The sequence below is a fragment of the Hypanus sabinus genome, chromosome 1, assembly GCF_030144855.1.
Source record: "Hypanus sabinus isolate sHypSab1 chromosome 1, sHypSab1.hap1, whole genome shotgun sequence".
NCBI lineage: Eukaryota > Metazoa > Chordata > Chondrichthyes > Myliobatiformes > Dasyatidae > Hypanus > Hypanus sabinus.
In genome coordinates this window covers 163040360-163054264 of record NC_082706.1, presented here as the reverse complement: position 1 = coordinate 163054264, position 13905 = coordinate 163040360, and the positions used below count along the sequence as shown (strand labels likewise).

General features: G+C 41.1%; 1 protein-coding gene across 19 annotated transcripts in view; it reads left to right on the top strand.

Annotated features, from left to right (window-relative positions):
• Positions 1-13905, top strand: part of LOC132399618 (coiled-coil domain-containing protein 178) — a 310549-nt gene that overhangs the window by 69050 nt on the left and 227594 nt on the right. For all 19 annotated transcript variants that reach the window (XR_009514032.1, XR_009514029.1, XR_009514031.1 and 16 more), the window contains 2 exons: positions 1731-1884; positions 4153-4248. Coding sequence is in view for 15 of the 19 variants with exons in the window: in XM_059980243.1 (XP_059836226.1) it covers positions 1731-1884; positions 4153-4248 (250 nt within the window). In the remaining 4 variants the exon portion in view is untranslated. The remainder of the gene's footprint in view (positions 1-1730; positions 1885-4152; positions 4249-13905) is intronic.

Below are 13905 nucleotides of genomic sequence, written 5' to 3'. Positions count from 1 at the left end.
CCTTTCGTATCACCTCAAAGTTAGCCTTTTTCCCATCAAAAATCTATACCCTGGGTCCAGTCCTATCCTTCTCCATAATTATATTGATTATGGCATTGTGATCACTGGACCCGAAGTGCTCCCCAACACATACCTCCGTCACCTGATCTATTTCATTCCCTAACAGAAGATCCAACACTGCCCCTTCTCTAGTTGGTACCTCTATGTATTGCTGCAAAAAACTATCCTGCACATATTTTACAAACTCCAAACCATCCATCCCTTTTACAGTATGGGCTTCCCAGTCTATGTGTGGAAAATTAAAATCTCCCACAATCACAACCCTGTGCTTACTACAAATATCTGCTATCTCCTTGTAAATTTGCTCCTCCAATTCTCGCTCCCCATTAGGTGATCTATAATACACCCCTGTAAGTGTTACTACTCCTTTCCCATTACTCAATTCCACCCAAATAGCCTCCCTAGACGAGCTCTGTAATCCTTCCAGAGCACCACTGTAATATTTTCTCTGACAAGCAATGCAACACCTCCCCCTCTTGTCCCTCCAATTCTATCACACCTGAAGCAGTGAAATCCAGGAATACTTAATTGCCAATCACACCCCTCCTGCAACATGTTTCACTAATAGCTACAACATCATATTTCCAGGTATCAATCCATGCTCTAAGCTCATCCACCTTTCTTACAGTGCTCCTAGTATTAAAATAAATGCATTTAAGTAATTCTCCACCTCTCCCCCTCTGTTTATCTCTAACAGTACAAAGAACTTTACTGTCTTCTTTTTCTTCCTTCTCCCATACATCTGTTACTACACTCTGGCTCCCCTCCCCCCTCATATCTAGTTTAAATCCACTGGAACCTCTCTGGCAAACCTAGCTGCAAGAATATTTATCCCCCTCCAGTTCAGATGTAAACTGTCCCACCGGAACAGGTCCCACCTTCCCTGGAAAACTGTCCAATTATCTATAAATCTGAAGCCCTCCGTCCTGCACCATGTCTTCAGCCACAGGTTGATCCGCATTATCTTACTATTTCTAAAACCACCTGCACGTGGCACTGGTAGCAACCCTGAGATTGCTATCCTGGAGGTCCTGTCCTTTAACTTGGCTCCTAGCTCCCTAAACTCACCTTTCAGGACCTCCTCACTCTTCCTACCCACGCCATTGGTCATAGTTTCATATATTCATCTAGCTAGCTATTAGTTACAAAAGGCAGCAAGCCAAAGATTCTTTTCTACTGAAAATATAACTGAAAGTTTAACATATTACACACATACTAGTAAAAATGCATGTATCCAATTATTTTTATCATATATATATATATATATGGATGACAGTTATTATTTAATATTAATCTGAACAAATATATAATTTATCAGTTACAAAGTGCTGGAGGATCTCAACAGGTCAGACAGCATCTATGGAGAAGAGTACAGTTGGCGTTTTGGGCCAAGACCCTTCATCAGGTCTCAGAGTACAGTCAACGTTTTGGGCTGAGACCCTTCATTGGAACTGAGTTTTTCCAGGCATGCTGAGTTCCTCCAGAGTTTAATGTGTATTACTTGACTTTCCAACATCTGCAGATTTTCTCTTGTGGTGTTTAGAATTTAATTGTTTTGCTCTGTGCACTACACGAAAACATGTCTGGGCAGAAATATGTCTGTGCAGGAAAGAAATAGTTCTCTATGAGCTTCAGAACTGTTTTGTAACACATCATCTTTCTATTTAAAGCAAGGACATAATCACAGCCAAAACTGTATTTGAAATATATACTACTCAAGAACAAAAAATTCAGGATCAGATTGTAGAAGCAGAAAAGTCACAGAAAAGACTTACCGATGAATTGGTTGATTTGGAATTTCAGAAGAATATAGAGAAAGACAATGCAAGTATTTAATTTGCTTTTTTTTTTACCTGTGTTGAATCTCTTGAGTGTATGCTTCTATTGAGTAGTGTGCCCATGATTTATATGCTCTGGAATATGTGAGGAATTGTTTGGGGAAAGTAATTTTGAGAATTTTTAACTAACATGTGAACTCTAAAGTGACAAGGTTTGAAAATATAAAAAAATGTCTTATAAAATTTGAAATAAAGAACCCTGAGCAAAATAATGGCTGGGAGTTTGCTTGAGCATATTTCAAATTTGACACTGTAGCTTCATTAGAGGTGTGATGGAAACTGACAAGTGAGTGTTCTATATGTTATTGGACTGACTGCAGGCCAGACATTGATAATGAAAGAGGAATTGAGTCTTTTATGTACTATGTGGTTGATCATGTATCTCTGCCTAGAAATTTAAGCTTTTTTTGAGATTCATGTATTTGAAAATCAATTTTTATTTACTGAATTGAAATACAGTGACTAATTTTGGATAATATTGTGCCATATCTGAAAGTCATCCAGGCATTGTTGGATGTCAGTTGCTGACACATCTTGATGCTTTTTGAAACATAAATCCATAAACAATGCAATTTTTAATATGAAATGTTGCAAAAGAACTTGGACCATTGTTGTTCAAAAAGGTCCATTATTAGTATTTCCAGGGTAACTGTCTTTTGAGAACAGTACCAGGCCAGGACAACTGCAGATAAGTTAATTACTCACTATCAACATTGGGTACCACCCCTGCCTGTACTGTATTAACCCCACCATATCTTCAGCCCATTTTAAAACTGACCCTTTCTCTCAAAGGTGTGGACATATGCTCAGTTCCACCAGTTATGATCACAAAATCCACTCCTGTTGAGGCCCTCTTTTGCACTAGATTTTCACATGACAATCTCTTTCCAAATCTGCAGTTACATCATTCCAGTGCTTACTACTTGAACCATCAACCTCTCACTAAACACACCAGCCATACAAGCCAAATCATCATCCCCCAGGGTACATCATGGTCTTTATTCCAGTTCCCACTTTTCTCCTGTTTCTAGTCTCCTTCTCTGGTCCTACTATTCAATCATATGCCTGGCCTTTTTCATGCCCACCTTCAAAACTGTTGGCAACTGGCTGGTTGCGATCTCACTATCAAAACTGTTGGTTCGTTCCCTGAACTCTCATTTAAAAAAAAACTTTCAGTGTAATGTTAGTGTCATTTTTAGCCAGTTATTTTCTAAAAGGTATTCCTTAAGAATTATATCCAAAGGAACAAGTTCTTTGATAGATATCAAATTCCAATTGTAAACAATTTAGTGTTTGTCTAACAAGGCAATTCCTGATATTTTCAAGCATCAAGTGATTAGTTCAATTTTCTTCTATTTCTGCTCTTGCAGAAGTGAATGCAATATTAAAACAGTGGTATAAGAACTTCCCATTAAACCTTACCAACATTCATTTCTAGGCTCATGTACCAAATGTTTTAGAATCCACAGTTTTAGAGTACAGGAAAGCCATCTGGTAACTGTGGCAGTTTAAATTTCTAACATACCTTCCTGATACCTTCTATGTTACTTTTCTTAATTGTTTTAACATAAATCAAATTTTTAAACACTTTTATCTTTCACCACTTAATAATCCTCATTTTAAAAGGTATCCTCATAACTTCTTATTTCTTTCTTTGGTGATCTTAAATTTCTATCATCAGAAATTATCCATAGCTTGCTTGCTTACTGCTCATAATGCCACTGACATTTCGAGCAGAAATGAAGGCCCTCCATCTCTGTCTGTCCAGACAATCACACACAGGTGTAGAAGGATTCGTAATTGCTATGTCTGTAACAATTCTTTGACCATTCAGAGTTGTTAGCCCCAAATTAACCACAGGCTTTCAACATATATCTGGCCAGAGCCTTCACTTTTGAACACCTGTATCAATTTTAAGTTTATCCTTTAATGAAAATGGCCCAGATGTTCTTGTTTCCTAATGACTGAGAAGTCCAAGTAATGACTCAGAAGAGGTATCTGTCAGAGAACTCAGATTTAAGGCAAATAGCATTAGAGCCAGATGCTAAATGAAGTTAGAAAAATTGCATATGTTATGGTCGGACCACAGAATATATTGCCTCAAAATGTAATGAATGGCCTTATATGGTGATTTTATGATTCTGCTTACTTAAAAATTGTGAATTGTTTAGGATAATAAAAAAGAAATTACTTTAGTGGTACTGTTAAAAATTGGAATAATATTTATTGGCTTTGCTTGTTTTCCCCCAAACAGATACAACAATTGAAAGCTAAAGTTGCAGATAAATATGTTGAGATCAAAATGCTAACAGCGGCTTGCACTGAAATTGAACACACTATTAGAGATAAAGTAAGAGACTATTGTTTATCCTTTTTAAAAAATCTGAGGGAGATCTTTTCTCCACCTATTTTAACATGTAACAATGTTTTTCAACCTACTTATGCTTTAATCCAAAGAAAAGATGATCCCATGGAAAAATGCATGGATGTATGTTTTAATACCATACGATCTAGGCGCAAAATTATGCCATTTAGCCCATCTAGTCAGCTTTGCCACTTCATCATGGCTGATCCATTTTGCATCTCAGCCCCAATCTCTTGCCTTCTCCTTCTCCCTGTATCCTTTCATGCTCTGAGTAATCAAGAATCTATCAACTTCTGCCTTAAATATACGTAAAGATGGCCTCCACAACCAAAACACATTACAATTTTCTGAGCTTGATATTATAAAGCTGGTCATTGCTCAATTGAAGAATTTTCTAACCATTGAACAGAAGCAATAAAAAGAATGACAGCAGTAATAGGGGACTCTATAGTTAAGGGGACAGATAGGTGATTCTGTGGACATGATAGAGAGACATGGATGGTAGTTTGCCTTCCAGCTGCCAGGTTCTGCGATGTATCGGAATATCCTGAAAAGGGAGGGTAAGCAGCTACAAGTTGTGGTACATGTTGTTACCAACAACATAGAAAAAAGATAGAAAACCTACAACACGATACAGGCCTTTTGGCCCAGAAAGTTGTGCCAAACATATCCCTACCTTAAGAAATTACATAGCCCTCTATTTTCTAAGCTCCATGTACCTATTCAAAATCCCTTAAAAGACCCCTTCGTATCCACCTCCACCACCGTTGCTGCCAGCCCATTCCACACATTCACCACTCTCTGAGTAAAAAACATCCCTGATATCTCCTTTGTACCTACTCCCCAGCACCCTTAAACCTGTGCCCTCTTGTGGCAGCCATTTCAGCCCTGGGGAAAAAACCTCTGACGATCCACACGATCAATGCCTCTCATCATCTTATACACCTCTATCTGGTTACCTCTCATCTTCCGTCACTCTAAGGAGAAAAGGCCAAGTTCACTCAACCTGTTTTCATAAGGCATGCTCCCCAATCCAGGCAACATCCTTGTAAATCTCCTCTGCACCCTTTCTATGGTTTCCACATCCTTCTTGTAGTGAGATAACCAGAACTGAGCACAGTACTCCAATTGGGGTCTGACCGGGGTCCTATATAGCTGCAAGATTACCTCTCGGCTCCTAATTTCAATTCCACAATTGATGAAGGCCAATACACCGTATATGCCTTCTTAATCACAGAAGTAGAAAAAGGGAGGATGTCCTGAAAACAGAATACAGGGAGTTAGGAAGGAAGTTGAGAAGCAGGTCCTCAAGTGTAGTAATCCCAGGATTGCTGCCTATGCCACGTGACAGTGAGGATAGGACTAGAATGAGCTGGCAAATAAATGCGTGGCTGAAGAGTTGGAGCAGGGGACAGGGATTCAGAATTCTGGTGTAGGTGTGACTTGTACAAAGGGATGGGTTACACTTGAATCTGAGTGGTACTAATATCCTTGTGGGTAGGATTGCTAGGACTGTTGGGAATGGCTTAAACTAAAATGGCAGGAGGATGGGAACCAGTATGATAGAGCTGACAATGAGCCAGCAGATATACAAGATGAGTGTAACTTGAATGTAAGGAAGGACAAGCCAATGATTGGATACAAATGCAGAGAGTACAAAGAATTGAATCGATTGTTAGGGATGAGATTACGGAATACCTGGAGGCACATGACAAGATAGGGCAAAGCCAGCATGGTTTCTTGAAAGGAAAATCCTGCTAGACAAACTTACTGCAATTCTTTGAGGAAATTACAAACAAGGTAGACAAAAGAGATGCAGTAGACGTGGTGTACTTGAATTTTCAGAAGGCCTTTGACAAGGTGCTGCACATGTGGCTGCTTAGCAAGATAAGAGCCCATGGAATTACAGGGCAGTTACTAGCGTGGGTGGGAGCATTGGCTGGTTAGCAGAAAACAGAGTGGGAATAAAGGGATGCTATTCTGGCTGGCTGCTGGTTACCAGTAGAGTTCCACAGGGGTCGGTGTTGGGACTGATGATGTATGTCAATGATTTGGACTATGGTATTAATGGATTTGTGGCTAAATTTTTGGATGATACAAAGATAGGTGGAGGAGTGGGTAGTGTTGAGGAAACAGAGAGCCTGCAGAGAGACTTAGATAGATCAGGTGAATGGGCAAAGAAGTGGCAAATGAAATATAATGTTGGAAAGTGTATGGTCATGCACTTTGGTGGAAGAAATAAATGGGCAGACTATTATTTAGATGGCAAGAAAATTCAAAATGCAGAGATGCAAAGGCATTTGGGAGTCCTTGTGCAAGATACCCTAAAGGTTAACCTCCAGGTTGAGTCAGTTGTGAAGAAGGCAAATGTAATTTTGACATTCATTTCTAGAGGTATAGAACATAAGAGCAGGGATGTGATGTTGAGGCTGTATAAGGCACTTGTGAAACCACACTTGGAGTATTGTGTGCAGTTTTGCACTCCTTATTTTAGAAAGGATATACTGACATTGGAGAGAGTTCCAAGAAGATTCACGAGAATGATTGCAGGAATGAAAGGGTTACAATATGAGGAATGTCTAGTATTTCATGGGCTGTATTCTCTGGAGTTCTGGAGATTGAGGGGGGGATCTCATAGAAATATTCTGAAAGTTAAAAGGCCTGAACAGATTAAAAATGGCAAAGTTATTTCCCATTGTAGGGGTTTCTGGGACAAGAGGGCGCATCTTCAGAATTAATGGACATCCCTTTACAACTCAGATGTGGAGAAATTTCTTTAGTCAGAGGGTGGAATTTGTTGCCATGAGTGGCTGTGGAGGGCAAGTCATTGGATGTATTTAAGGCAGAGATAGATAGGTTCTTGATTAGCCAGGGCATCAAAGGGTATGGGGAGAAGGCAGGGAATTGGGGATGACTGGATAAATTGGATCAGCCCAGGATTGAATGGCAAAGTAGACTTGATGGACTGAATGGCCTACTTCTGCTCCTATATCTTAAGGTCTTATGGTACCACAGAAGCTAAATTCAAAAGGACGAAGAATGTAGGACTGAAGGTGGTGAATTTAAATGCACATAGTATTTGTAACAAAGTGGATAAACTCATGCACAATTAGAGATTGATCGGTATGACACTACGGCTGAAAGAAGGTCATAGTTGGGAGCTTAATATCAAAGGATATACTTTGTATCGAAAGGACTGGCAGGAAAGCATAGACAGTGGTGTAGCTCTGTTGGAAAGAGATGGAATTACATCTTTAGAAAGAGGTGACATAGGATCAGAGAATGTTGAATCTTTGTGGGTGGAGTTAAGAAATGGTAAGGTAGAAAAAAACATAATGGGAATCATATACAGGCCTCCAAATGGTAGCCAAGATGTGGGGTTGAGATTGCAAAGCGAGCTGGAAAGGTCATGATTGTAATGGAGGACTTCAATATGCAAGGGGGTTAGGAAAATCAGATTGGTGTCGGATTGCAAGAGGGAATTTGTTGAGTGCCTATGAGATGGCATTTTAGAGCAGCTTGTCCTTGATCTACTCGGGGAATCTTAGATTGGGTGTTGTGTAATAATCCAGATTTTATTAGGGAGCTTAACCTAAAGGAACCCTTAAGAGACAGTGATCATAATATGATTGAATTCAAACTGCAGTTTGAGATGGTGAAGCATAAGTCAGATGTATCAGTATTGCAATTGAATAAAGCCAATTACAGTGGCATGAGAGAGGAGCTTGCCCATGTGGATTGGAAGGGAATACAGGTGTGCATAACACCAGAGCAGAGCGGATGAAGTTTCTGGGAATGGTTCACAAGGTGCAGGAAAGATATGCCCCTCAGAAGAAGTTATTCTCAAGTGGCAAGGGTACACAACCTTGGTCGACCCTGAATGCAGAATTCAGGAAGTAGAATTTACCAAGAGAGGTAAAGGGAGAAAGAAATTAGTGCAAGGTCCCCATGTGGCCATTCCCCTCAGAAACAGGTATATCCCTTTGGATACTGCTGTGGGGTATGGCCTACCTGGGCAAGGCAGCAGCAGCCAGACCAATAGCACTGCATTCGGCTCTGAGCCTCCGAAGGGAAGGGAGAAGTCAGGCAGAGCAACAGTCATAGTTAGGGGGACAGCTAGGAGATTCTGCAGCAGCAAAAGAGACCCCAGGATAGTGTGTTGCCTCCTAGGTGCTAGGGTCCAGGATGTCTCTGAACAATTGCAGAATATTCTTGAAGGGGAGGCTGAGCATTGGAGGTTGTGGTACATGTTGGTACCAATGACATAGGCAGGAGAGGGGTTGAGATCCCGTGCAATAAGTTCAGGGTGTTCGGAAGGAGGTTGAAGAGCAGAACCTCCAAGGTGGTAATCTCCAGATTACTCCTAGTGCCTCGATCTAGTGAAGGTCAGAACACAAAGATAGCACAGATGAATGAGTGGCTGAAGAGATGGTGCAGGGGGCAGGGTTTCAAGTTCTTGGATCATTGGAATCTTTTCTAGGGAAGGGGTGACCTGTTCAAGTGGGACGAGTTGTACCTAAACTGGAGAGGAACCAACATCCTGGGAGAGAGGTTTGCTACTGCTATGGGGAGGGTTTAAACTAGATTTGCAGAGGGGTGGGAACCCGAAGTGAAGAGGCAGAGGATGGGGTGGTTGGTGTACAAATAGTGACAGCTGGTAGAGAATTGATAAGGAAGGACAGGCAGATGATAGAGCAAAGAAGCACTCAGCTAGATGGTTTGAGTTGCTTCTATTTTAATGCAAGGAGTATCATAAGCAAGGCGGATGAACTTATTGCATGGATCAATACGTGGGACTATGATGTTGGCATTACAGAGACTTAGCCGACTCAGACAGGAATGTCTGCTGAATGCACAGGCTTTAGATGTTTCAAAAAGGACGGAGGGAAGCAAAAGAGGTGGGGGGGGGGTGCCACTGCTAATGAGGGATAGAGTCACAGCTGCAGAAAAGAAGGAAGTCATGGAGGGATTTTCTACTGAGTCATTGTGGGTGGAAGTCAGAAACAGGAAGGGGGCAATAACCCTACTGTGTGTTTTTTATAGAACCCCAACAGTAACAGAAATTGAGGAGCAGATAGGGAAGCAGGTTCTGGAACGGTGCAATAGTAATAGGGTTTGAATTGAATTGACTTTCCTACTTACGTCTTTCACATAAATGAGGAGTAAAAACCTTTATGTTACCTCTCCTTCTAAATGTGCAATTTATAGTAATTTGTAATAAATAGTATGTACAACAGGATAATCAGTATAACATAGAAATACAATTGTATCAGCATGAATTTGTTGTGATGGGTGATTTTAACTTCCCCAGTATTGACTGGCATCTCCTTAGAGGAAGGGGTTTAGATTGGGTGGAGTTTGTTAGGTGTGTTCAGGAAGGTTCCCTGATGCAATCTGTAGATAAGCCAACTAGAGGAGAGACTGTACTTGATCTGGTATTAGGAAATGAACCTGGTCAGGTGTCAGATCTCTCAGTGGGAGGGCATTTTGGAGGTAGTGATAACAACTCTATATTCTTTACCTTAGAACTGAAGAGGGATAGGAGCAGAAAATCTGGGAAAACATTTAATTGGAGTGGAAGGAAATATGATGCTTTTAGGCAAGAACTTGGGAACATAAATTGGGAGCAGATGTTCTCAGGGAAATGCACTGCAGAAATGTGGCATATGTTCCGGGAACATTTGTGTGGCATTTTGCATATGTATGTTCCATTGTAGCAGGAAAAGAGGTAAAAGAAACATAGTATACAAAAGGATGTAGAAAATCTAGTTAAGAAGAAAGGAAAAGCTTACAAAAGGTTCAAGAAACTAGGTACTGTTAGAGCTCTAGAAAATTACAAGCGTGCCAGGAGGGAGCTCAAGAATGAAATTTGGAGAGTTAAAAGGGGCCACGAGAAGGCTTTGGTGAGCAGGATTAAGAAAAACCCCGAGGCATTCTACAAGTATGTGAAGAACAAGAGGATGAGCCGTGTGAGAATAGGACCAATCAGGAATGAGAGTGGAATCGTGCATGGAGCCGCAGGAGGTAGCAGAGGTACTTAATGAATACTTTGCTTCAGTATTCACTAGTGAACAGGACCTTGGCAATTGTGGGAATGACTTTCAGCAGACTGAAACGTTTGAGTGTATAGACTTTAAGAGAGAGGATATGCTGGAGCTTTTGAAAGGTATTAAGTTAGATAAGTCACTGGGATTGTCTATGGAGTCTCTGTGGGTGGAGGTTAGGAAAAGAAAGGGGTCAATAATTTTTATAGGTGTTTTTTATAGGCCGCCTAATAGTAACAGGATTATTGAGGAGCAGATAGGGAAACAGATCCCGGAAAGGTGTAATAATAACTGAGTTGTCGTGATGGGAGATTTTAACTTCCCAAATATCAATTGGCATCTCCCTAGAGCAAGGGGTTTAGATGGGGTGGAGTTTGTTAGGTGTGTTCAGGAAGGTTTCTTGACACAATATGTTGATAAGCCTACAAGAGGAGAGGCTGTACTTGATTTGGTATTAGGAAATGAACCTGGTCAGGTGTCAGATCTCTCAGTGGGAGGGCATTTTGGAGATAGCGATCATAATTCTATCTCCTTTACAGTAGCAATGAACAGATGAGTTAGAAAAGCGTTTAATTGGAGTAAGGGGAATTATGAGGCCATCTGGCAGGAAATTGGAAGCTTAAATTGGGAACAGATGTTCTCAGGGAAAAGTATGGAAGAAATGTGGCAAATTTTCAGGGGATATTTGTGTAGGGTTCTGTATAGGTACGTTCCAATGAGACAGGGAAGTTATGGTAAGGTACAGGAACCGTGGTGTACAAAGGCTGTAATAAATCTAGTCAAGAAGAAATGAAAAGCTCACAAAATGTTCAGAGAGCTAGGTAATGTTAGAGATCTAGAACATTATAAGCCTAACAGGAAGGAGCTTAAGAAGGAAATTAGGAGAGCCAGAAGGGGTGATGAAAAGGCTTTGGCAGGCAGAATTAAGGAAAACCCCAAGGTGTTCTACAAGTATGTGAAAAGCAAGAGGATAAGACATGAAAGAATAGGACCTATCAAGTGTGACAGTGCGAAAGTGTGTAAAACCAGAGGAAATATCAGAGGTACTTAATGAATACTTCACTTCAGTATTCACCATGGAAAAGGATCTTAGTGATTGTAGTGATGACTTGTAGCAGACTGAAAAGCTTGAGCATGTAGATATTAAGAAAGAGGATGTGCTAGAGCTTTTGGAAAGCATCAAGTTGGATAAGTCGCTGGGACCGGACAAAATGTACCCCAGTCTGCTGTGGGAGGCAAGGGAGGCAATTGTTGAGCCTCTGGCGATGATCTTTGCATCATCAATGGGAGTGAGAGAGGTTTTGGAGGATTGGAGGGTTGCGAATGTTGTTACTTTATTCAAGAAAGGCAGTAGAGATAGCCCAGGAAATTATAGACTAGCGAATCTTATCTCAGTGGTTAGTAAGTTGATGGAGAAGATCCTGAAAGGCAAGATTTATGAACATTTGTAGAGGTATAATATGATTAGGAGTAGTCAGCATGGCTTTGTAAAGGGCAGGTCGTGCCTTACGAGCCTGATCGAATTTTTTGAGGATTTGACTAAACATATTGATGAAGGAAGAGCAGTAGATGTAGTGTATATGGATTTCAGCAAAGCATTTGATAAGGTACCCCATGCAAGGTTGATCTAGAAAGTTAGGAGGCATGGGATCCAAGGGGCCATTGCTTTGTGGATCCAGAACTGGCTTGCCCACAGAAGGTAAAGAGTGGTTGTCAACGGGTCATATTCTACATGGAGGTTGGTCACCAGTGGAGTGCCTCAGGGATCTGTTCTAGGTCCCTTACTCTTCATGATTTTCAAAAATGACCTGGATGAGGAAGTGGAGGGATGGGTTAGTAAGCTTGCTGATGACACAAAGATTGGAGGTGTTGTGGATAGTGTGGAGGGCTGTCAGAGGTTACAGCAGGGCATTGCTAGGATGCAAAACTGGGCTAGAAGTGGCAGATGAAGTTAAATCCAATTAAGTGTGAAGTGGTTCATTTTGGTAGGTTAAATACAATGGCAGAATATAGTATTAATGTTAAGACACTTGGCAGTGTGGAGGATCAGAGGGATCTTGGGGTCCGAGTCCGTAGGATGCTCTAAGCAGCTGCGCAGGTTGACTCAGTGGTTAAGAAGGTGTATGGTGTATTGGCCTTCATCAATCGTGGAGATGAATTTAGAAGCTGAGAGGTAATGTTGCAGCTATATAGGACCCTGGTCAGACCCCACTTGGAGTACTGTGCTCCGTTCTGGTCGCCTCAGTACAGGAAGGATGTGGAAGCCATAGAAAGGGTGCAGAGGAGATTTACAAGGATGTTGCCTGGATTGGGGAGCATGCCTTGAGAATAGTTTGAGTGAACTCGGCCTTTTCACCTTGGAGCAAAGGAGGAGAGGTGACCTGATAGAGGTGTATATTGATCGTGTGGATAGTCAGAGGCTTTTTCCCAGGGCCAAAATGGTTGCTACAAGAGGACACAGGTTTAAGGTGCTGGGGAGTAGGTACAGAGGAAATGTCAGGGGTAAGCTTTTTACTCAGAGTGGTGAGTGTGTGGAATGGGCTGCCAGCAACAGTGATGGAGGTGGATATGATAGGGTCTTTTAAGATGCATTTAGATAGGTACATGGAGCTTAGTAAAATAGAGGGCTATAGGTAAGCCTAGTAATTTTTAAGGTAGGGACATGTTCAGCACAACTTGTGGGCCAAAGGGCCTCTATTGTTCTGTAGGTCCTACTTTACCACCTCAAGACTCTAAGCCTTGCTCCCCCAAGCTCGATAGTTTGGGAGCTATATTTACATACATACGTACACAACTTTTGTTCATCTTGGTTAAGTTACTATATTATAAGTAGATACTAATAAATATAGTGGTTTTAACATCAAAACCTGACTCAGTGTGAAATTTCTTGCTGCTGATTTGTTTCTAAAGCGTTACAGTTTGTAACAAAATTGATGACTCTTCTGGGCTATGAACAAAATCGGAGCTTATTGATTGATTGGTTATCGATCTCATTAGCTACTTCTTTTTTGATTTACTTGTGTGTGGAAATTATCAGCAATGGATATTGATGCATTTCTGACATTGCTAACCTGAGGCATTAGAGAAAGCCAAAAGGATGAATTGTTGGCCATTGCTAAGGAGCTGAAACTTACTGAGGTAAAACGATCTATGAAAAAGATACAAATTCAGAGGATAATAGAGAGCACTACATAGACAAGGAAGAGTTTAATGCAGAGGTGTTAGAATGGTTTCCTGAAAGTAAACTGGAGACCCTGTTACGACTAGAACAAATGAAGTTAGAGAGATTTAAGTTAGGGGCTGGGAAAAGAGAGAGAGACAAACAAAGGCAGCTTGAGATAGAGAAGGAGAGGTTAAAGCTCAAGAGGCAAACTTCAGGCTCTAGGAAGCTGGTTGTACAGTTTGTTGCCAGCCAGGAAGTTAAACTGGTCCCTCCATTTGTTGAGGCTGAGGTTGATAATACTTCCAGCAGTTTGAGAAAGTGGCTCAGAGTCTAGGGTGGCCAAAAGAAGGCTGGCCTCTCTTGTTACAGAGTATAATTACGGGTAAGGCTCAACAGGCCTATTCTACCCTATCAATTGAAGATGCAGATGATTAT